Source organism: Trachemys scripta, chromosome 2 (assembly GCF_013100865.1).
Source record: "Trachemys scripta elegans isolate TJP31775 chromosome 2, CAS_Tse_1.0, whole genome shotgun sequence".
NCBI lineage: Eukaryota > Metazoa > Chordata > Testudines > Emydidae > Trachemys > Trachemys scripta.
The window spans coordinates 216,226,390-216,251,003 of NC_048299.1; the positions used below are offsets into that span (position 1 = coordinate 216,226,390).

At 40.6% G+C, this 24,614-nt stretch overlaps 1 protein-coding gene across 1 annotated transcript in view; it reads left to right on the forward strand.

The window, feature by feature from the left end:
* Window positions 1-24,042, forward strand: part of RP1 (RP1 axonemal microtubule associated) — a 258,679-nt gene extending 234,637 nt beyond the window's left edge. The window contains 11 exon segments of the mRNA XM_034759443.1: window positions 7,638-7,836; window positions 9,375-9,434; window positions 9,749-9,927; window positions 10,927-11,149; window positions 14,836-14,990; window positions 15,135-15,210; window positions 17,094-17,172; window positions 17,381-17,669; window positions 20,392-20,427; window positions 20,429-20,470; window positions 24,016-24,042. Coding sequence (XP_034615334.1) covers window positions 7,638-7,836; window positions 9,375-9,434; window positions 9,749-9,927; window positions 10,927-11,149; window positions 14,836-14,990; window positions 15,135-15,210; window positions 17,094-17,172; window positions 17,381-17,669; window positions 20,392-20,427; window positions 20,429-20,470; window positions 24,016-24,042 — 1,365 coding nt within the window.
* The last annotated feature ends 572 nt before the right edge of the window (window positions 24,043-24,614 follow it).

The following is a 24,614-nucleotide window of genomic DNA, read 5'->3' on the forward strand; positions in this document are numbered from 1 at the left end:
ATGAAAGTTGAACCCAAAACAACCCTGAGTTACACACATATGTGAACTTTGGGAAAGATAATGTCTGGATATTCTGGGGGTGAATAAAAATCAGATCCTACATGAAAAAAGTGTACAAATCAGTGAGAACCTGAAAAGTGAGGGATTAGCAAGAACAAATCCTTCTTGTGTGTTTCCTGCTTGTACAAGTATTTCACAATCACTGAGATTCAGAATTTAAAGGCCTGATTTTGATGTGTCTCAAACTAGTAAAACTCTGACTTCAGTGAAGCTCCTCAAGATTGAACAAGTGAAATCAGAATAATCAGGCCTCCAATCAATGGATTTGCAAATCTCAACAGAAAACATTCCTCCTCTAGATGCTCCCAGCTTCTTCTTTAGTGAAAGCCTATTTAAATGAATAACATTAAGAAGATGGGAAATCACTGTGCATGCACATTTTTGAAATTAAGCATATGGTGTGCCTTGACTTGCCACTTTCAGTTCTGCTGGGAATATTGTCACTAACCAACCATCAAGTCTGAACTACTGAGAATATGAAATGATTGGCATTTATAAAGGTAAACATTACACTGAGACTATTTAGTCAAAAGCTGTTGCTGCTGTTGCAACAGCTATTGCTACTACTACAAACAGCAATAAAGCTTCCAGTGCTGACATTGAGGAGTGCTGGGTAAAGTTAACTCAGGTTACAAAGTTTAAAACTTGAATCCTAGACCAGCACAGCAGCACTTAAAGGTGATCTGCAAAGGATTTCACAAAAATTGGGCTTGCATTCTCTTTTGCTTGTTTACAATGGATAAAAGAAGGTCTGAAATGATTGGTTGGTTGCTTCCTTGTTTTTGAAGGAGTTCTTTTCTTCACTGCCTACTTTTTTTTTATCTGAGCAGTATCAGGACTTTCAATTCTGGTCTTTCCTGGTTTTGCTGGAGGAGCTGTTTAGAGGATGTATACAGTTAGTTAACATACCTTAATTCAGGGCTGCTCAACCTTCAGTTAAGACTTCATTTCTCCAAATTTTCAATTAATTTTTGATGTTAAGTGGAATTATTCATGTACGCACAATTACATGGTGTGAATATGCTGATAAAAATGAATGTACATTCTGCTCCATAGACAATGTTTAGTTTTCAGTGGTTAACATGACTTTTCTCCATTCAGGTCTGAGTTCTAATTATGTAGTTAACTACGGTGCACTTTTTTCTGGTGGAAAAGTAAAAGATAAAGTTTAAAAATTCCTAAAATTCCCTATCTCCTGCGTGCTCTTTGTCCCTCACTTTCTTCATGAAAGAATCAAAACTCCAATAAGTCAGCCCATCCTTTTTCCTGTTCCTAAGTTAAGGAACAGAAACACCACCATGTGGCATAGGAGATGAGTCTCACAATTAAATGTTGAGTATCCAAAGGGACAGTCTCAGTGAACAACACATGAGCAATCATAGACTAAATGAATCCACATAAAACATTTGCTGAACAATTGTGGATAGTGACTTAATTCTTTAAAATGTCCTTTAATGTCAATCATGGTCAGTCTGTGAACAAAAAACTGGATTAAATCTGCCAGATAAAATTGTCTCCAGCATATTGTTGTTTGCAGTGTTGTTGTAGCTGAGTTGGACTCGGGATATAAGGGGGACAAAGTGGGTGAGGTAATATCTTTTGTTAGACCAGCTTCCATGGAGGCAAAAGACAAGCTTTCAAGCTAATTGCCAAGACCCGAAGAAGAGCTCTGAGGAGCTCAAAAGTTTGTCTCTGTCACTAACAGAAGTTGGTCCAGTAAAAAATATTACCTAGTCAACCACCTTGTCTCTAGCAAGGTGTTCATATTCACCTCTAGTAATGATAGTTGCTGGCCATTTTGTTCTCACTTTTAATTCATTTTTTTTACCATACTTAGCTCATTTTGTCACTCAAGCTTTCAAAAGTACATCTAAAGGTAAAATGTGCTCTTGTCTATGATGTGAGTTTACTCCAGCTCTCACAGCTCTAGATATTAATTGCTCAACCCAAAGTTTATTAAGTGTCTGAATCTCTTGCTGATCTAACCATCCCTGGATTCCTGAGATTCGGAATATTTTAAGACAAGTGCATCGGGATTACAGGGATGTCACATGGTGACGGGCCCATTTAAGGAGAGATGGGGCCACCCACACCTCTGCCATAATTAATTAGCTGCTTACCAGCTGGAGGGGCAGGACTAAGGGATCTGGGAGGGAGTTTAATGGACACTTGGCCCTTATAAATAAGTGGTGTGAGGTCAGTCTGGGAGTGGGCAGTGAGTAGGCTCCTGTGGAAAGTCCTGAGCCAGTGCCTGCAGGGGGAAGGATACTCCAAGAAAACCAGCTTTATGAGCCCCCTGTTTTATACTGGGGCAGGGAAGGAGGTAAGGAACATAGCTCAGGAGGGGCTGAAAACAGTACTCCAGTGGAACTAGTCTCAGGGATGCCGCTCTATCCCAGAGCCAGGAAGACTAGCACAGTTAGTCCAGAAAGGGGCTGGGAACAGGGCCCAGGTGACAGGCTGAAGAGAAGTCCCCAAAGAATCTTTTTTGTTTCTTGGGACTTTGGGGGGGACTTTTTGCTACCCTGGAAGGAATTAAGTTCGTCTATGACTTGTCTGGAAGTCTATGCCACATCTCGAGCAAACACCACACACAATTGAGTATGTGGAGACTGTTGTGGAAAATTGTCCACACTATTGATTTTGGATCAGACAGCCTGAGGCTCCTTTATTGATCAATCAAACATGCATGCATGGGGGAGTCAGCTAAGGCAGCCGAACCCCCCTGACAGATAAAATGTGAGAGATTATATAGGATAAAACCACAAAAACTACATATACTTCCTTAAAATTTTACATCCTTATAAGGAATAAAGCAAAACAAGTTTTCCTGTTTTTCTTAGTTTTGCCCTTTGCAGTTTCTTGCTCTGTTACCTGACAGCTATTCATTACAAACTGTTACAAAGGTTAATTCTACTATTATAATTTCTACAGTTACTTCTGCTTTTATGATTTCTGTCTACTCTTCTCCTTTTACCTCCCCCCCCTTTTCTCCTTCCTCCAGGCCACACATACAGTTCACCTGACCCTACATACAGTTCACTTGACCAAAGTTTAGGCCTTAGACTATTTTTCCTCCACAAGACCCACCTTGGGAAAGGAAACTGAGGCAGGGAGCTCTGGAAGTGGTGCGCTCAGCCAGTGGGGAACATTACAGAGTGGCCATGCCTGACCATAAGGGGATAGACAAATTATGGAATATGATGACTAACCCAAAATGAACTTCAGTGTATTCAGATAGGTTGACTGAGGCAGCCTAAAGATATAAATCTTTTCAGAAAAAAATGGTGATTTGGAAATGAATGGCATAAATCATTAGTTTATATTTCCCTGAAACAATAATGGAAGAGTTGCTGAGTTCTTCAGCATATTGAAGGCTTTTTCCTTTAAATTGCAGCCCCTGATCCTGCAAACACTTCTGCATGTAATTTCAATGGGACTATACATATGCTCACTGTTAAGCATGTGCATAAGTGTTTCTAAGATCAGGGCCATATTTTTCAACATATATTTTATAAATTCAGTCCCATAAACAAAGGTTTGAAAGTAATGAGGGAAGTGAGTCAGTTGCCAAATGAAATTTGTTATAAGCCTCTCTTCATTAACAGTGCATAGTAGGGGATACCAAGGTTCATTTGACTATAGTTTATAAATAACTCCCTCAGAATCAACATAACAGAATATATGTTGGCCAAGAAACCATCATCCAGTGATGATGAGCTCACCAACTCCCACTCCTCTTGCACAGTTTCTGTAGACAAAGTCTCTAAGTGTGGCTGTTTGGTACATTTATTCTTCTTCAAGTGCTTGTCTCTGTGTGTAGTGCACTTCAGGTTGTGCCTGCGATCCATTTGCCCAGGATCAGAGAATTTTTCTTAGCAGTGACCATTTTGTCCACCCATGGGCCACTGCTCTCCTTGTGCTCCACACCAAGGATTTATAGGAGGGCTGCTGGACCACCACCATTTCAGTTCCTTCTCACCTCTCGTGGTCTGGAACAGACACTCAGTATCTGTAGTAGCTTCTTTGCCCTTTCTCTGTAAATAGTTAAAAATGTAGTTAGTTGTAGTTACTTTGGTCTAACTTATTGGGACAGATTGTTAGGGTTTGGGTCCTCATTTTTCCCCTACCCCCCTTGGGTAGGAGAGCAGTCCCCATCCCTCTTGCCCTGTGTTCTCCACTAGCAGCAAGAAGAGCATGCCAATGATCCCTGGCTTCACAAATTGTGTGGACTGTCAGAAGCCCTTCATGGTAACCGATGATCATGAGACCTATTTGTACTTCCTGGGTAAGACTATGTCCCTTCCATGTGCAATATCAGCAGATCATTCGTGAGGAGGACCAAGCAGTTGAGAGAGTTTTGGCTCAGAAGATTCCTCATGGAGAAGTTCATGAGAGTGGGGCTGGACTCTGACTAGGGAACACCCCCAGTTCATCAGCCTGAATAAAGTGGGAGTGTGCCTTCAAGTGTGCCTCCAGCTGGTTTCAGGGCCTCCGCACCCCTCATCCTTTCCCATCAGCTCCAAGAAACTCAGATCAGCAGAGTCAGGGCAGATGGGGAAGAGACTAGAAGAAAAGTTCCTTGTCTACATCCTCCAAGAAGAGGCAGAAGTTCCCATCTCATATCCAGTAGGGGAGGACCTCACACTCCAGATCGGGACTATCCGGTACTGGGAAGGACCAGCCTTGGACTTGGTTGGGGGGCCCACATGGAGGGGGCAGGTGGCCCAAGGGACATGGTCCCCTCATGAGTCAATACTCCATATCAACATGTTGGAGTTGAGTGCAGTCAGTGTGGCCTAAGAACAATTTTTCCCTTGCATTCAAGGCTATTCAATCCAGGTGTTATAAGACAACATGACAGTGGTCTTTAATGCATCAATAAGGAAGGATGGGCACATTTCCTCACAGCTCTGCACAGAGATCATTGCCCTCTGGAACATACCTTTGCAAATTATCCTGACCACCATCCATCTGCCAGGGGATCAGAACACCAAGATGGACTCCCTCAGCAGACACTTCTCCAGAGAGCATGAAAGGGAGAGGCATGGCCCAACTCTACATGAAAATTTTGGGTGTGGGAGTCACCCAACCACAGATTTGTTTTTGTCCGATGTGAACAAAAAACGCAAGCTCTGCTCCAAAGAGGATTGCAGCCAGGATCTCTGGGTGATGCTTTCCTCAATGATGGTCAGAAGCCAAAGCTAGACATTTCTCCTGATCCCTTTGTTATCAAGGGTATTAAGGACAGTCAGACAAGACAAAGTGCAGGTGATTTTCACAACACCAGATTGGGCCCATCAGTTCTGGTACTCCACGTTGTTACAACTGTCAGCCTAAATTCCTCTTTGTCTTCCCTGGTATGAGATCTCTTGACTCAGGATGAATTGCAGATTCACCACAGCAATCCGTCCACAGTGCACCTGAGATCATGATATTTGGATGAATGTTAAACCTAGAGATGGCCAGCTCAGCAGATGTATAGGGCGTACTCAGGGCCACCGAGAGCGGGTTCAGGCCCGGTGGAAAAAAATTTTCGGGCTCCCCAGCAAGGGCAGACCAGCTAAACAGGGCTGACGAGAGTGGGGGGGAAGCCAGGCCCCAGACCCCCTTCCAGACCGCCGGGCCCCGGTAAGGTGATGGGGGGGGGAAGCCGGGCCCCCTTCTGGACCGCAGGGTCCCAGTAATTTATATCAGCTTCCCCCCCCACCATCGGCCCTGGGCGTACTGAACAGCAGCAGGATGGACTCTACCAGGAGGTGCTACTTTGCAAAGTGGAAGAGATTTGAGATCTGGTGTGATCAATGGGGAATTCCCCCTTTTATGGTTGGGGTGCCAAACAAGCTGGATGACCTATTATCCCTGAAGTGAGAGGGGCTGCCTCTCAGCTCCCTCTGGGTTCCCCTGATGTCTGTCAGTGCATTTTATTTGCTGGTAGGCACCTACTCTATGTTCTCACATCCAGTCACATGCTGGTTCCTGAAGGGACTAGTTAGAGTCTTCCTTCCAGTGGTGAAGCCTACACCTGCCTGGGACTTGATTTTGTCAACTCTGATGGAGGTGTGGGGAGGCTGTTTGAACTGCTCACTGCAGCAATTTTCTATGAAGGCATTCCTGATTGCAATCATATTGGCCAGAAGGATAGAGGAGCTAGGGTTGCTCATGGCAGATTCCCTGCCTCCCAGGATCTTCCACAAGGATAAAGCATCCATGAGGCTGCACCCAAAGTTCATACTTAATGTGGTGTCAGACTTGCACCTCAACTAAAGCACCCACTTACCTGTGTTCTATCCGAAACCACAGGCTCAGAGGGAGGAGGTGATGTGCCACTGCTTGGATATGCATAGGGCCCTTGCCTTCTTCCTACAAAGAACAAAGTAATTTCAGAAGTGATACACACTCATCTCATTCACAGAGAGGATGAAGGGAGAGGCCATTTCCTCCCAGATTCTGTCAGTGAATCTCGGGCTGCATAGTTCTCTGCTACAAGCTGAACAATGACCCTGGTGGAGTAATGTGAGGGCACACTCAATGAGAGCCCAGACAGCCTCAGGAGCCTCCTTTAAGGATGTACCTATTGTTAACCTCTGCAGAGCAGCAACCTGAGGCTTTGTGCACACCTTCACCAGATGCTATGCACTGGTACATGCAGATGCCTTTTATGTCTCCCTGGGCAGGGCAGTTCTGCAATCTGTAGTGATATAGAATTCCAGGCATCCCCCCTTCTCAGGATGGACGCTGCTTGTGAATCATTTGAAGTGCACTACACATGGGGATGAGCACTTGAAGAAGAAGGAAAGGTTGCACTTTTTGTAGTAAGTAAAGTTGTTTGAGATGTATTATTCCTATGTCTAGTGCACTACCCATCCTCCTTTCCCACTGCCTCCGTTTCTTTAGTGTGGCCTAGTGGAGAAAAAGAAACTGAAATGGTGGAGGTCTGGCAGCCCCCTTTACACCCTTGATGTGAGCACGAGGAGAGTGGGGGTGCATATGTGGACCAAATGCACACTACTAAGAAAAATTCTTCAGTCCTGGTCGCATGGAGCCTATGCACAACCTAATAGTGCCCCACAGATAGGAGCAATACATCTCAAAGAATTCCAGTTACTACAAGCTGAATAAACTTTCCTATCTGGGAAAGATAATCCCATCCCAAAGGCCTTTATTTCCACTACTCCTATCCTCCAGCCCTACCTTTTCTTCTCCACAGTGTGAATCTTGGGGTGTGTTTTGCTCACAGCCAGACATTTTTTTTTAAATTGCACTCCTAGAAAACATTGTTAGAGGTTTGAGGAGAAAATCTTACCCGTAAGGGATATTAGGCATCCGAATGATGTGCCTGGAAAAGCGGAGGTATTTTAGCAGTAGATTAGAGAAAATACATGTGAGGCTCTTGCTCCTTGCCTGAGTTTGGCTTTTCTAAGCCCTGTCATCTCGGATTCTGTTTGTATTTTACTGAATTATCCTGAAAATGCTGTGCCTCGGTCTCCTCTGATTTTCACTGTTCTGTTTCACTGTATTTCACATTGGTGGTTCTGGTTCCATACTCATTTATTTGTTGACTTTGCGTATTTCAGGTGGATGTTTTCCGGGTGGAAGCAGTAGATGTTGGGTCTCTGCAGGAGCTGGTTGTAGATAAAGGAAAAGGCTCTGCCTGGCAGCTGGAGAAGATTATTGTTCATGAGCCAACATTTGCTGGGACAAAGACACTGTTTATGGCTCAAACATGGCTAAAAGATGGGAAAAAATCTGCCTCAGTAACTCTAAAAGCTACAGGTAAATATTATTTTAGAAATATATTATTTACTAAGAAACTAATTCAAAGCTGCCAAATGCAGCTACATTTTCTGTTTCCATAACAAGTTATAGTATCAGATACTTTAGTATCTCATTGTAATTAAGGAGGAACTACAATCTCTGAAACTGTTCAGTTTTAGTACTGTTTGATAATCCAGTATTTTACAGGGTGCTAATTTCTCCTCTGTTAGTCCAGATTTATATTGAGGCAAATGAGAACAAAATCTGGCCCGCTCTATGTAACTTGCTGTCTCCCCAAGTACCAGTTCTATTTTGTCCCTTATGACAGGATAATGTTTTTAAAGGTGGCTGCCTACATTCCCATGATGTTTAAATCCTGCCCTCTGCTGTTTTGCCAAGCAAGAAGGATAGGTTTAGATAGTTTGCCCCACTGCATTCAAGTAGTAGAGGAGAATGTCTCCATAATATTCAAGATGGCTGTCTAACATACAGCACATTCTCATGATATAGAATATGATATGTTGGAGGTGTGTCTAGACAGCATGTATGCTGCAGTCAACAGCAATCTCTGAACCAGAGGCAAGTTCAGTCATATTATGCTCCTGTTCAGAAAAGCAGTGAAGTACACTCCATAAATGGTCCCTTAGTCTACAATGAAATATCTTGTCCTCGCTGACAGTAGTACTGTAGCAGAAGCCACAACAGGGCGTGACTACTCTCCACAGCTGCATTGGCCATAGCAGAATTTGGCCCAAAGGCTATAATTAATTTGTTGTAGCCAAACAGAGTACCGTTACAATATATTTCCTTTGTTTCATCATCCCTAATCCTCCTGCCTTCCGATTTTGGAAATTAAAGGAAACAAAATGTTATCTTTATAAAAGCCAATAATATGTGAGCTGCTTGAACTTTGCTCTGAAAAAAAAATTGAAACATTCTTGGCAAAATATATAAGGAATAAATTAGTATCTTCAAGATTGCATAATGTTATAAATGGAGTCAAAGAATGGATATTGTTGAACTTCTATAGGAACACAAATGTCTTTCCTTGGCTTCATAGAAGAAAATATTTTATGCAATTATGGCCTGATTCAAAGTCTATTGGAGGCTGAGCTTTGGTTCAGGCCTCTATCTCTAATTATGACTTATGGTCCAATCCATTCCCACTGATCTTAATGAGAGTTGATATCAGTGGGAGCAGAATTAGTCTGTTAGATCAACTTAAAAATATCTGATCTGTGCAGACACACCCAAATCACTGGTAGCAGAATTTGTATAAACAAAGTATAAATGATTTTAAAATGAAAAACATATTTTATCTGGATCACAACCATTTCATAATATTGTGTTTGTTTTTGGCCCAGTTCATTATACAAAACAGTATATAAAAGAAGCTGAAGTAGAAAATCTCATTGTACTCTTCCTAGTCAAATCTTTAATCTAACTGATACAGTGCTCAGTCAACTGCTTCACCATAGATGAATACGGACATTTATTATAATTTAGACACTGTTTTACAAAAGCATTAATTTGGTTTTCAATCTTCTTTCAAATAGAAATTCAGGAGAGGAGGAACACAGCTGTCTTGCCGTTAAAAAAACAGAAAATGAAATCAGGTAGATCGGATGCCCTAGACCTAATATTGTATTCACCAGTTTAAAAATGATTATATGGGAGCTTTTTCATAACAAACTTATAATTATGTTTACCAGTACTGGCAATGTTATCTTCTGTGTAATATTAAGAAATAAAAAATATACCTGCCTATTAGTTGTTCAAAGTACAGCTAAATAATTTTGATACCCAATTAAAATGAAAATAAATGAACCTGTTATAAATTTTATTTTGGTTATCTTGGTGAACATATAAAAGGAAAAACATATTTATAATCTGTCTTTCCTTCATCACATTCCTTATTTCATTTGTTCAGAAGGCATATGGAGAATTTATTTCACAAAACTCTGTGAAGAAACAACAGAAGAATTTGAAAAGTCAGTGAAGAATATTTCTAACTTGGTCATGTTTTTTTATGGAAGCAATGGCAAGTCAAACCCAATTACCATGGCAAACAAATTGCGCCGTCAAGCTGAGGATCAAGTAACATCTGATGTAAAAATATATATACATTTCCCTACCTTTTTAGCATCTCTTTTGAAATTGCTTTTATATAGAGATCAGCAAATAGGGAGTGTAATATCCCACCTTCTTAACAATTTGGCATTCCTTTGGGTATTCAAGAAGAGCAGAATTGGACCTTTAACTTGAATACCATAATTAATTTGTGTTTCTTTTTCTTTTATACTCTCAGAGCTCATAATTATAAAGCATATTCTTTGTCAACAATTACTCAGAATTAATTACGCCTATCCAAGCAATTTGTATTAACATTAAACATTTACATTTAATAGACAGTACAGTATGTAATTTGAATTTGAGTCTGGACTGATTTCTTATTAGCATATAAGGAACACCACTAAATAGAGTGACCATATTTCCCAAAGGGAAAATGGGACACCATGCTGTGCCGGCCCCAAGCCCCCCACTCCCATGGGGCTGGCCCCAGGTGCTTGCCCTAGGGCCACCTCATGCGGCTGGCCCCAGCTGCTCACCAAAGGTGCCCCCCAACTGCCACTGGTCACTCTAACCCTGCTGGCCCCCTGCTTTAGGCTGTCACTGGTCACTCTAACCCTGCTGGTCCCACATGCACTGGAATCCTTCCTCCTCCTGCCTCCAGCCCAACCTCCCCCCTCCATGGGGCTGGCATCTTCGCTCGCCCCTCTCCCCACCGCATGTTCCTCCACACCGCACCCCACTTTTCTGACAAAAGTGGGCATTTGTCCACTTTGCCAAAAAAGTCAGGACAGGGCTTAAAAAAGAGACTGTCCTGGCCAAAACAGGATGTATGGTCACCCTACCACTAAAGGATAAATATGGGATTTCAGAAAGCTCTCTCTGTTGTCTGATCTCTTTTGCCTTAGAACTTAATGGGGGTTTTGCCATTGACTTCAGTGGGAGCAGAATTAAGCCACTGTTGAGCACTTTTGAAAATCCCACTCTTTTTTTTTTTAATCATTCTGGATGTTAACTTTTTGTTTTGTTACTTCCTAGGTACATTTCCCATCTGACTTAGGGATGCTTTATAAAGTGAGATTTGGGCTTCAGAGTTTGGGAAATAACACATCCCAGTTGTATCTTCATCACTTTAAAATGCAGAACACAGCAACCCTGGATACCTTTAGTCTCTCCATAAATAAAACACTTTCTTCTTCTCTTAATGGAGACAGATGGATTGAGCTCCCTGTAGAGTGGCCATTAAAAGCAGCACTTTCTGGTAGGTATAAATCTATATTAAAGAGGTAGAATGGTCCAGAAGGTTAACAAGTTCTAATAATACAGCTGAAATCTTTATAAAAGCAGGATATTTTATTGTCTTCATTTAATAAAATCTAGATCAGAATTCAAAATATATCTATTAGGGAAAACGTTATTCACTTCTCCTAATTTCTGTACCATAAGGTGTGCAGTGGAAATATATTTTTATGTATTGCCTATGAACATTATGAGTCATATAAAACAGCATTAGGAAATGTTCCTTTCTTTGTTTCTACTCTGTTTGTTCTGCTGCTGGTGGTGCTAACAACACTACTTATTATAGCTCACCTTCTAACAAGTGATTTTATTTTTCTTATGTTTGTACAGTCCAAATAATTATGTTTATTAAAAATTAGCTCAAAATTTGTCTTATGGGCACCATCTTTGTTTTAGCAAAGCAGAAGGGATCTTTTAATCTGAAATAGTCTTTTCACCCTTTAATATTTTTACAAGTGAGATAGTAAGTACCTGTACAGTCCCAAATGACACAAAATCAAATGTTTGCAGTGTTGTTGTAGCCATGTTGGTCCCAGAGACACAAGGTAGGTGACGTAGTATCTTTTATTGAACTAACTTCTATTGGTAGAAGATACAACCTTTTGAGCTACACAGAGCTCTTCCTCAGATTTAGTATTTATCAAAATATACCCTTGGCAAAACAAACAGGCCAAATAATTTTTTATTTAATATTAATCAGTTTGTATTTAGTTCTTATTCAGAAGAGCATCCATTCATTTAAGTGTAGACACCAAGTCCGCTCACTAAGGACCTGATCCAAAGCCTATTAAACTCAATACTAGTCCTTCCATTGACCTTATTCATCCTTATGCCCATGATTCAGCAAGGTGCTCACAGACATGCCTAACTTTAAGTGAGAAATCTCAGTATGATCACCTGTTCTTTTTCTTGAATGCTTTGGCTAGCACTAAACGCTTAAATGCCATAATTTGGAATCAGACTTCATACTTCTCAGAGATTTCTGCAGGAATGCAGAATAAGATCAGTTATTTTCACCTTTTATACACAGAATCCAAATGGTTATTAAAAATATCTAGGCACTCAGGATAATATACACACACTTATGTGTTTTAGAGATCAGTCAGTCAGTCATATATATATACACACAGTCAGGCAGTGTGGAATTATGAGTAGAGAGCACTGGAGTGGGACTTTGGAGACTTTGGTTCTGTTCCCAGCTCTGCCTCTGGTGTTCTGGGTGACCTTGGACAACTTATGTCACCGCTCAGTGCCTCAGTTTCCCCATCTGTAACATAAAGATACTAACCTCCTTTGTAAAGCACTTTGAGCTCTTCTGATGTGCCACAAATGGTAGTATTATTACTATTATATAAAACAGAGTATATTCTATGTGTGTATATAATATTTACTACTCTCTTTTGAGAACATATTGTTTGATAACTCTCCAGGTAAGAACTGCATCTCGTTTGTATTTATCTGTTTCTGCATATGCCTCAGAAATCTGCAAGGAGGGATTTGTAAATATATTTTGTAATCACAGTGAAGCAGAGAGCTAGTATAGCATGAAGCACATTTCCCCCCAAGTCTTTCCCTTTTTATGTCCAAGAGTGCTTTAAACAGCTCCACAGCAGGTAGCACATGTGGAGTTCAAAGTGATCCTTGATGCACAAAGTTATACAGAATTTATTGTGCAAAACAGCCCTGCATCTCTGTCATATTTTTAAATCATAGACTCATAAACTTTAAGGCCAGAAGGGACCATCTAGTCTGACCTCTGGCTGAGGTACGGGTATCTTCAAATCATGATTTAAAGACTTCAAGTTACAGAGAATTCGCCATTTATACTAGTTTAAAACTGCAAGTGACCCATGCTCCATAGAAAGGCAAAAATAACCCCAGGAGCTCTGACAATCTGACCTAAGGGAAAATTCCTTCCCGACCCCAAATGTGCCAGTCAGTTGGACCCTGAGCATGTGGGCAAAACCCAACAACCAGACACCAGGCAAGAATTTTCTATAGTGACTCAGAGCCCTCCCCATCTAGTGTCCCATCACCAGCCATTGGGGATATTTGCTACTAGCAGTCACAGATCGGCTATATGCCATCGTAGGCAGTCTCATCAGACCATCCCCTCCATAAATGTATCAAGCTCAGTCTTGAAGCCAGTTAGGTTTTTTGCTCACACTGCTCCCCTTGGAAGGCTGTTTTCTGCTCATGCTCCTCCCCTCCCTAATGCATATGTTCTTTGTGTCTCTTGCTTTCTCTTCCTTCCTGCCAGTATAACAGATTTTATGGTTGGACAGCTCCATAGTTAACATCAACTCTTGCTTTCCATTTTAGACCTAACTGTGCTCCTCCCACCACATTGGTCTGTGGGTGAGATGGGGAAGTACACAGGTATTCCTGCACCCAAGGTGACCAATCCCAATAGTGGCTAATTGTCACATTGCCAATTAATTAAGCAATCAAATAAATACTATTTTGAATATAATATAATTAATGAGGATAAATGGCAGTTCTGGAACCATAAGTATAGCATCAGATAAACCGCACTTTGAAGATATTACAGTTATTTCAAATTGTTTAAATTATATGTTTTATTGTTAAAAGGGATACATGTTATAAAATGGGATTATGAAATCTACTGATATATTCTTCTGAGGGGATGCTGCTATCCATTAGGCATGGAACTTCCTCACCATTAAAGATGACCCCTGTATACCAGGTGTGAGGCTAGATCGGTGTGACCTGTGCAAAGTTTGATTCATATAGAGAACCCTGCACATTTTACAGTTCACTAGACATAGAGGCTGTCAGAGGAAGCAGCATGATTGCTGGTCAACCTGAACCTGGATAGCCTCTTGTCTTATTCGCCTTTCAAAGGATGTAGGTGGCCACTCCGTGCCAGCAGGCTGAAGGGGGTTGATGAATCTGAGCTATTATCACCAACCTACAAAAGCCTTTTGGAAGAACAAGATACATCTGCTTCTCTAGTAGTGCAGGAGCGGTAGCAAACAGTGTGACTGAAAGTTGAAGAGAGTTGAATATCTAGTAATTTAATATAATTTAGTTCTGTTAAGAAAATGTAAATGGATAGGGCCAGATCCTCAGCTGGTGTAACTTGATATAGCCACTTTGATGTTAATGGATCTTTGTTAATTTACACTAGTCGAGAATCTGGTCCATAAACTTCAAACAGTTTAAAATGTACTCAGGCACTGTCCATACTGACTATATCCAAGTCCCAAAACACATGCAGTAAAAATTTCAAAAGCACCTAAGTGATTTAGGAGCCTGAATATCATTGACCTTTTTTTACCCATTGTGTATTTCCCAGGTAAAAAGGATCTATTTATTCATTCCAGAATGTGAGTGCTGTCCTTAACCATGTGAAAAGGCAAATTAAACTCACATGTCTATTGTTTTAACCAAAAGTTGCAGACCATTCATTTGTGGGTTTATGACAATTGCTAATGTTTGCCAAAGGGAGTTGCAGAATAACATTAAGAAAAAGGTTGGAAACAGTTTGATTGCTTCACTTTTTTGTTATCTCTATCAATTTTTGAATGGTCTTATGTCAGCAGACAGTATGTTGCTGCAATGTTAAATACCTGTGGAAAGTTGTTTTTTGGTAGTGACATGATGTCTCTCCTTTTGATCTTGCAGTGATTACATATCATGTAACAGTGTTTTCCAGCAATGTTTTGAACAAGAGGAATGTAGTACTTGTGACTGTGTGTGTGTGTGGAATCAATGGTGACACAGGAGACAGAATCCTTTGCTGGCCATTGCAGAATCCCCAGCAAGGAGAGGACAATGAGGTATTTCATTTCAAAGTTATTGAAAATTTCCCCTTAAGTTAATTCATTTATATTCTATTTGTAATCTTTGTTTCTTTTCTTCCTATATAATATAGTGAATTGAATGTATCTTACGATTGTATCATTGGATAATGTTTTTTGCAGTCATTTACAGCTCAAATGGATGCTGTTGACCTGGGAGAACTGCATAAAGTTGTCCTCTCCATCAGCAGCAAAACAAGTAAGTTACTTTTTGCTAGATACATCTGATATCCAATGAGTCTGGTCCTGCAGACCTTGCACAGGCAAAACTCTATTGAAGGTAATGGGTTACTGTGCTCACACTGTGAGATCAGGTCCATAGTGATTTCTTCTGGCTGTTGTTAGGTTCTAATCTGACATGGCAAAGATCTAGGTCTTGACTAGCTAAAATCCAAGGAACTAAAGACCACATAGTTGATTGCATCAAGGAAGTAAACTGTTTCCTTTCCCAAGAAAAGAAAATGAAGCAAATTCTCTGTTGTCCCAGTAAATGATTTAGGAAAATATTAAATATAGCTCATGAAAAGATAGGGAGGGGAGCACTGTCTGTCTAATGGTTAGTGCTAGAATTCACCCACGAAAGCTTATGCTCCAATACGTTTGTTAGTCCATAAGGTGCCATAGGACTCTTTGTTGCTTTTTACGTTTATAAAATCATCCTTGGACTAAGTGCTTAGTGGCCTTATTAAGATCATTAAAGCTGTTGGGATTCCTAGTTTACCGAACTAGGACAAAGGGAGGAAAATATATTTTAATCATTAAAAGCTAAATAGAGCCAATAAATTCAGCCTGAATAATGGGAATTATGTAGCTTCAGTGTCACAGCAGGAGCCCTGGGAAGGAATTGTGACTCAGAGTTCAATCCTTCCTCTTCTCCCTTTTTGTGCTGAGTGGGAAGTTGCAACATCCCTTTTTGGGATGCAACTCATTTCACTCCTCCTGTCTGGCCAATACCTTAGGTGTTGTACGGGGAGCACTCCTCAACTACTGCCTGCAGGGAGAGTATCAGATACACAGTGTGACGGGTTGATTCACAGAAACCCCCTTGGGAGCTGCCACCTAATGTATGTCTAATCAAACTGAATACAGATAATCTCACCCTCAGAGATGCTTCAGTAAGTTTTTTTTCCCAGACTGGACACCTTCCAGGCCTGCGTACAATTCTTTCCCCTGGTACAGCTCTTGTTCCAGCTCAGGTGATAGCTAGGGGGTTCTTCATGATGGCTCCTCTCTCTACTTGTTCTCTTCCACCCTTTATATATCTTTTGCATAAGGCGGGAACCCTTTGTCCCTCTGGGTTTCCACACTCCCCCCCCAACTGGAAAAGCACCAGGTTAAAGATGGATTCCAGGTCAGGTGACATGATCACATGTCACTGCAAGACTTCATTACCCACTTGCCAGCACACACGTATACAGGAAGACTTACAGGTAAAACAGAGCCATCTGCAGACAATGGTCCTGGTTAATGAGAGTCATCAAGATTCCAAACCACTATTAAAGGCCCACACTTTGCATAATTACAATAGGCCCTCAGAGTTATATTTCATATTTCTAGTTTTAGATACAAGAGTGGTACATTTATACAAATAGGATGATCATACTCAGTAGTTTATAAGCTTTGTAATGATATCTTACAAGAGACCTTTTGCATGAAGCATATTCCAGTTACATTATATTCACTTCTTATTATGTTTTTATAAAACCATATAGACTGCACAACGTCACACACAGCTTCTGCTCTCCCACCACCACCCAGTCATGCTCAGAATCAGACCTGCCTGGCCCATCCAGGGGGTGGGGAGGGCCTGATGCCTTTGCAAATCTGTCTAGGATCAGAGAACAATCTTGCCCTAAACTTGAAAGTTGACGTTTAGAATGATAATCCTGCAATTAGACCATTTCAATAGGGGAAGCTATAATGGTGCAAAATTTGTTAAGCGGGCAGTTAAGTTGTATTTTGATTGACTAAGAAGCTATATTTTTGTATAATAAGAATGCTATAACTATATCATTGTCAGATTCCACATAAATTCTGGCTGTACAATTGAGTATCTTAATTTTATTTTGTTTCTGTTTGTAGACTGCAAACTGGATGTTAAAACTTTACATTTGAAGGAAGCACTAAAACAAGAACCTGTCTACATATTTGAAGTGAATGAGTAAGCTTGGTCCTTTTAAGCTAATCTTAAAAACATAAATCAGGCAATTGATCAAAAGCGACTTTTGTTACATAGTATGTTAATTACTGGGTATTTAGCAAAAATATTCATGCTAGATTCTCTCTTTAGCACTCAGATGGAAATTCATGTTTTCCTAACTTAAAATATACTACAGTTTCACATTACTATATATGGTTTTGCCTTGCAGAGTGTTCTCTATGGATGCCCATGAACCTGAAATAAGGAGAGAGATCCCAGTATCTTTTGTGAGGAGGGAAGGAGTTAAACTCAAAAATGAAATAGATCACGCTTTAAATAAGGAAAAAAGCCCCCCGGAAAGTCTGGTAGAATACATAATTAAAGTGTATACTGGTGACAAGAAGGGAGCAGGAACTGATGCCAATGTGCATGTAATTTTATTTGGGGATGAGGACTCCTCTGAATTAGTTGAGCTCACTAAACCATTGGAACATCAAGATCCTTTTGAAAGAGGAAAGGTAAGCACTGCAGAGTCTATGTTGTGTGATGTGTTTGTCTCCAGATTGGACAGGTCATTCATGGTCAGGACTTTTAAAGAACTGCAGTCTCCTGTTGTTTTCCAAGTCACTAAATGAGACATGACCCCAGCCATCTTTAAGTGTTTGACTAGAAATTATATCTTAAACCCTTGATAAAGTCTCCAAAAAAATCTCATCAAACCACCAAAACAAACACAATCCTGCATTTTAATCTCCTCACCAGAATGATCATGTGATACAGTAGCTATTCCAGGATTTCTATTCTAATAGAAGTGGAGAATCTCTTACTTCTAGTGACTCTAAGGGCATGTCTACACTACCCACCAGATCGGCAGGCAGTGATCAATTCAGCAGGGGTCGATTATCACGTCTAGCGCTCTCCCGTCAACTCTGGTAGTCCACCAGAACGAGAAGCGCAAGTGGAGTCAACAGGAAAGCGTCAGCTGTCGACTTACCGCAGTGAAAACATGGTATCTTAGATCGACCCCGTGCGTAGTGTTAGGGTGACCAGATCATCCAAGTCAAATATCGGGACACGGGGGGGGGGGGGGAACGTGGCGGGAGAGGGCAAGGCAAAAAAAACAAAACTCCCTTCCTTCACAAGCGCTGGGCAGCGGGACTCAGGAGCAGCCGCTGCTGCAGCTCCCACTGTCGCAGGGGGAGGAAGCGGCCGATGGCCAAGCTCGGCAGCTGTGGCTGCGGCTCTGGCGCCCGGGCCCAAACCCCCCCCCCCCCGAGCCTGGGCCTGCTGCGGGGACCCAGCAGCGCACACGCTGCGCCCAGCCTCTGGCCAGTCATGTCTGGGCTGGTTGCCTAGCTGGTGCTATCCCGCGGCAGCCCCGGAGTGGGGGCAGCAGGCCCCAGACCCCCGTCCCACTCGGGTCCTGCAGGGGAACAAACAGGCCTGGGCTGCCGATGCCTCCGCCACGGGGCCGCCGCGGGATAGCACCGCGCTTCCCCTGCATCTCCGGGGCCTCCCTCCAGAGCTCATGGAGGGAGGAGGAATGGTGAGCCTGGGGAAGAGGCGGGGATTCGGGGAGGGAGCCAATGGGGGGAGGAGGAGGCGGGGGGGGGCCCGAGCACTTCTGGGCTCCGGAGCATTTCCTTGTTTGTCCAGTCGGTTGGAACACGGGACAAACAAGGAAATATCGGGACAGTCCCGATAAAATCGGAACGTCTGGTCACCCTTGGTAGTGTAGACAAGCCCTAAGTGCCTCTGGGGCCTTTCTGTTTCTTAGGCCCATTGCTGTGGCATCTGAATGAACTCACTTTACTACAGGCATCACATAAATACAAAGTGTTTGTGTGTGTGTTGCTGCTATGCAAATCTGGAACACTAGTACTTGCATTTGCATGCTGGGTGGAAGTATACTATCCTACTAAATTCCAGCATTCAAATTTGTCATGGAACCTGGCACTGTAAAGAATCCTGTCAGCCACAAATATTAACTATTTTTAACTAGATAAAAGGACAGCATGCATTCCAGTCAGAGTCTGATGTGCTTCTACTCCAGGCCATTGTCAGATGCTTGGCTACAGTAAGCTGAAAATCCATATCATGTCATAGCCACAAAGTATCTAAATCATGACCAAATATATGAATAAAATATTATTCCCTCCCTCCCCCCACCACCTTTTTTTTAAAACACATTACATCGGCAAATACCACACAAGCATAGATCCAGTTGTCCACCGGACAGGCTACCTTGAACTGTTTGGTGTCATGCTAATCATGCCTCGCCTTGGAGCTTCTTATGAAACAGGAAATAGAATATCTTCCCTTCTCAGATTTTCTCCTTAATGACTCTTGACAGATGATGACTGAGTCTAGTCTGGGTGTTTTACTCTTGAGTCCTAAATCATTATCTCATACTCTGTAGCTGAACTCCCAACCATCCCAAACCTCCTTCACTTACAGTTGTCCTGAGTAGCTCTGGCCATGCTGCCTGCCAATGTCTTCTGGTGGATCTTCACCCATATAGCATCCTCCATGGGCAGAGGGTTAGTGGAGGTGGGAAAAGTTGTTGCTGCAGGCAGAAGGAGCAAAGAGAGAAAGAATCTGCTTGTGCCTGCAGATTTAGTAACATTCACCAGTTGTCATAGTCCACTGGGACATGGGATCAGATAGATGGAAAACCTTGGAGCAATCCAACTGCATTCCCCAAAGATGCGTGCCATGGTTGCCTTTTGATTTCTCGGAGAAATACCTTAATGAAAAAAGTTGCCGTTTCTCCTTCCTATGATATATGAAACAAACCCGTATTTTGAACCAAAATGTGGAGCATTTGAGAGGTTTGACAGTAAACAGAATAAAAATCACTTATCTTTATATTCTCAGAGGCATGTTTGTGTATCATAAACCAAAAATAATAAAAGGTATTATTACTTTATCTGGTTGACAATTCATAATGTACCAAGCAGAAACATCTCTCTTGTGTGTGAAAACCAATAAAAGGGTAAGAATCATTCAAATATAACTTGAGTAGTACATCTTTCATGTTAAACTGAAGGAAAACTAGCAACACAAAGCCTATACCAAAAGACCTACATTAGTAGTAGTAATGCATTTGTATTGTCAGCCATCTAGTTTTCTTCCATTCGGTTACATTTGAACGGTCTCAAAACTGAGCTAGGCAAGCGTGCTACTTTCCAGACTTTGACTTATTACATTTTAATAGCTGCCTTTTTTTCAATTTTGAAGTCTGACATATTCAAGATTAAGACAAAGAGTTTAGGAAGACTGCGTTCAATTGAAATTGGCCATGATGGGAAAGGATTTGGTAAGTACTCTCTCTATGTTTTAAATATGTTTGTAAGCAGAATATAGATTTTAAGGATCTGCTTGACATTTGAAAATGCCTATAAACTCATTACAACTGATATAGAGCTTGACCCTTAGCTGGTGTAAATCCATGTAGCAACAGTGACTCCATTCAAGACAATGGAGTTACACTGATTTACACCAGCTGAGGATCTAGCCAATGGTTAATAAAAGAAACCTATTACATTGGCATACTTCTGCATCTCTCAAGGTCTGATCCTGCAGTCATTATTCACCCCAAACTCCTACTAAATGCTGCAGGATTGAGCCCTAAAAGTGAAGACTAGATTGAAACATTTTTATATTTTGGTGCATTATCTAAAAAAATCAGAGGGAGAAAATGTAAAAATTGGTTTGTTTAGAAGTTTGAATTGAAGACAATGTGTCGCACCAGAGAGAGCCATATTTAACTATGCAACATTAGTATTCCATAAGACCAAAAGTTAACAAAGCAAAAGAAGTAATACTCGCAAGATATAATGTCTTGAACTTATATTGCTTTAGTTAACAGTCCTAGTAAAAAAAAAAAAAAAAAGTACACTAGAAATATAAAATTGGAATCAGAGAACAACCGATAGCTTGAATCTAAGAAATCTGTACTGAGATATTCTGGTCAGATCGCTCAGCTAAAACTGCCCTATCTGATGTGACAAAAATCAATTGATATTGATCCCAATGCTTTAATTAAAGAGCCAAATAAAATTCACATTTTTTGACCACATAGGCCATTAAAAGAGGTCACAAGTTTATCATAACTAGGAAGCACTGGACAAATCTGTGATGATGGCAGGTCCTGCTGACTCCAAGGTTGGACCTTTATTGCTAACTCTCATTCACAACCCACACAACACTGTATCATTATCTTTTTGGAAGCTATATGACCTGGAAACTTTGCAGTGATTGTTCATCAGAGTGGGCTGGTGGCTAATTTGGAGTTTGAAAAAACATATCTATTAAAATATCAATAATAAATAAAATCCCACTACTCCCCCTCCTGCTGTTTATTCTCTCCCTCAACCTTTCATCTTAATGCTCCTTTTTATTTAATATTATTAATAATAGTGTTACAGTGGAGCTTAGAGACTCCAGCAGAACTTGGGCTACTATTGTGCTAGGTGCTGAACACACACACACACAGTAAGACATTATTCCTTTCCTAAATAATTTAGTCTAAATAGACAAGTCTGGCAAAGGAAAGGAAGGATTATTATCCTCATTTTATAGATGGGGAACTAAGGTCCTGGGAAATTCACACAGAACTCCATGGCAGAGCCAGAGAATTGAGTCCAGGTCTTCTGAATCTCAGTCCGGCACCTCCACAACAAGACTATCTTTCCTCTCTGTCTCCTTGCTCCTTACGCCACATTCGATAGTGCTGACCCCTGTGCGTTGAACAGTCGCTGTGTTGTCATCCACCTAACTCCCTAACTTTGACCTTCAAATCTCTCCCTAAAACTCTCTTCAAGCAACACTTATGATTATTATTATTACTTATATTACCATAGTGTATAGGAGTCCTAGGCCTGGCCCAAGACCCCATTGTGCTAGGCGAGGTACAAACACAGGAAAAAAAAGACTGTTCCCACCCCAAAGAGAACACTTGCTTTCTGCTACACATTATCTGTAACCCCCACTCCCTCCTTTAACATAAATGCCACACCATGTCCTGTCTTACATTTGTTGATGTTGTCTAATATAGGCCCTGACTCAACAAGCCCCCCAAGCATGAAACTCTCATTGAAGTCAATTGGAGTTCCCTAGATAACAGTAAAGCCCTAGACTGTAAACTCTCCAGGATAGCAAAAATGCCTTCCTTTGTGTGTGTGTGTGTGTGTGTGTGTGTGTGTGTGTGTGTGTGTGTGTGTGTGAGAGAGAGAGAGAGAGAGAGATTTTTAATAATCACTAATAATGTGCACAATGAGTCAGAGATTTCCATGAAATGTCATATCTTATGAGTAGTGTCTGTGATATATGAAACAATTCAGAAGATTTAATTAGAAGAGTACCAAAAGTACTTCACTATCTCTATAAGTGACTCTTGGGAACTGGAGACTGAGAATGTGGGCATCCTTATATCCTAGGTTCTACATAGTTATCAGTTAATAACCATTCATGAGCAATAAGAAACTTTGGCACGCTTTGACCTTTTTATGCAAATAGGTGAGATTCTGCAAAATATTTTGTAAAGGATTTTTTGTCCTCTTTTATACTCTGTCCATGGTTCTACAAATCAGATTAAAGGATTATAATATTGTATCTTGTTCCCAAAACATACAAATTATGCACAGAGGCACCCATATACAATTTCAACAAATAATAGTATTTTTTCTATTTGGCTTCCAAGTGTATACATGAAATACTTCTACAGTCAAACCCAACTTCCGAAGAACAAACACCAAAATAGTAGTGGTGTATTCACTACTGTAAAAGCAGTGTTCACACTGTAATATCAAATGAAACAAAGAGTGCTGTGGCATAAATCAACGATGGAGCAGGACCACAGATATTTCTCCATTTGGCAAAACATTCCCAAAAGGCACCAGTTTGTTTAAAGATGAAAACTTTCATAATGAAAACTTGAAAGATGTTTGTTCAAAGTCTGGCAGGAGAGAGATCACTTGATCATTACCTGTTAGGTTCAGTCCCTCTGGGGAACCTGGCGTTGGCCACTGTCAGCAGATAGGATACTGGGCTGGATGGACCTTTGGTCTCACCCAGTATGGCTGTTCTTATGTCTAATGTGTAGCGTTCTTCACCTCTGAAGATCATGAACTCCCTAATCTCCTTCTGTTGCTCATAGGCCTCCATTGAAATTCCATTGACTTCAGTGGAATTTATACACATGCTTAACGTTAACCACATCTTTGAGTGTTCTCCTGAATAGGGTGATTTTCTGAATTGGTCCTGAAAACATGTTGATATAAGAAACATTTGTACTCACCAGTTAGTTTGCACAAATCTAAATAAATTAATTAAAAATAAAAAATATCAGCCAAAAAGCCTTGTTTTCCTATTGCTTTATTAAGAGCATTGTATTTCCTTAAAAATTGTTTCTACTTACAAATTCTCTCAGGTTTTTTTTTTTATTACTTTGGCAGCTAATGTAGATCAAAATACATTAGCCATGTAGTGTGTTCTTAGATAACATTTCACACTGGAAAAAAAACCAGCAAAATCTAATTTCAAGAATTTGTGCCATATGGCTGTGCACTCTGCTTCATTTAACTTACTAACTGCTCCTTTCAGTGCTGAAAAAAATGATTTGAGATGTAATCAAAGCTTACCTTTTTATTTTCTGTCAAAAACGTCAAAGGAATGTTCTTTAAAAATGAAGAAGAGTTGGTAATAACTTGGATTATCTGTGTTTCAGTTTTGTTATTTATATTGGATACATGTGATAGTGCTGAATAACAGAAGGACTGGAAAATGAAACTTTTTTTTCTATACTTTGTTTGCATTTAAGTTATATTAAATGTCTGCTTGCTCTCTTTTTTCCTTCTATAGGAAGTGGCTGGTTTCTGGAAAAAGTAGAAATCACAGATTCATCTACAAATGAAGTGTATTGCTTCAACTGCAGCAGGTCTGTAAGCCAATACATTAAATGTCTTCATTATTTGGAATGCTATTTTCTTAATAACATGTACTGCAAACTGTACTTTATATTTCCACAATTGCTTTTTTAAAAATATTCAGTTTCAGTGTCTATTTATCCGTTTGGAAGAGGGGCCATCAGATTTGTTTAGCTATACAAGGTTAAAGCTAAAAGGAAGGCTTTTTCATGCAAGTGGTACACAAAGAGAATCATAACACTAATTTAGGGGTTTATCTGAAAAAACAGTGAGGGGATTGGTTAAGATTAGTACTGTACAAGCAGTAACCCATCCTAAATCTTAACTATTAATGAACATACTGATAATTTACAGCTCTTCATAAATATGTGTCAGATAAATTGAAGCAATACACTTGTTTGTCAGAATTGAAATTTATAACTGAATGATACCTTTAGTGTGATATTCCCTGCAATACACTGAATTCTCCACATTTTTATAAAGCTTCAAATTAAACAAACACTAGTAAAGATTTATGTTTATGTGATCCTCCAT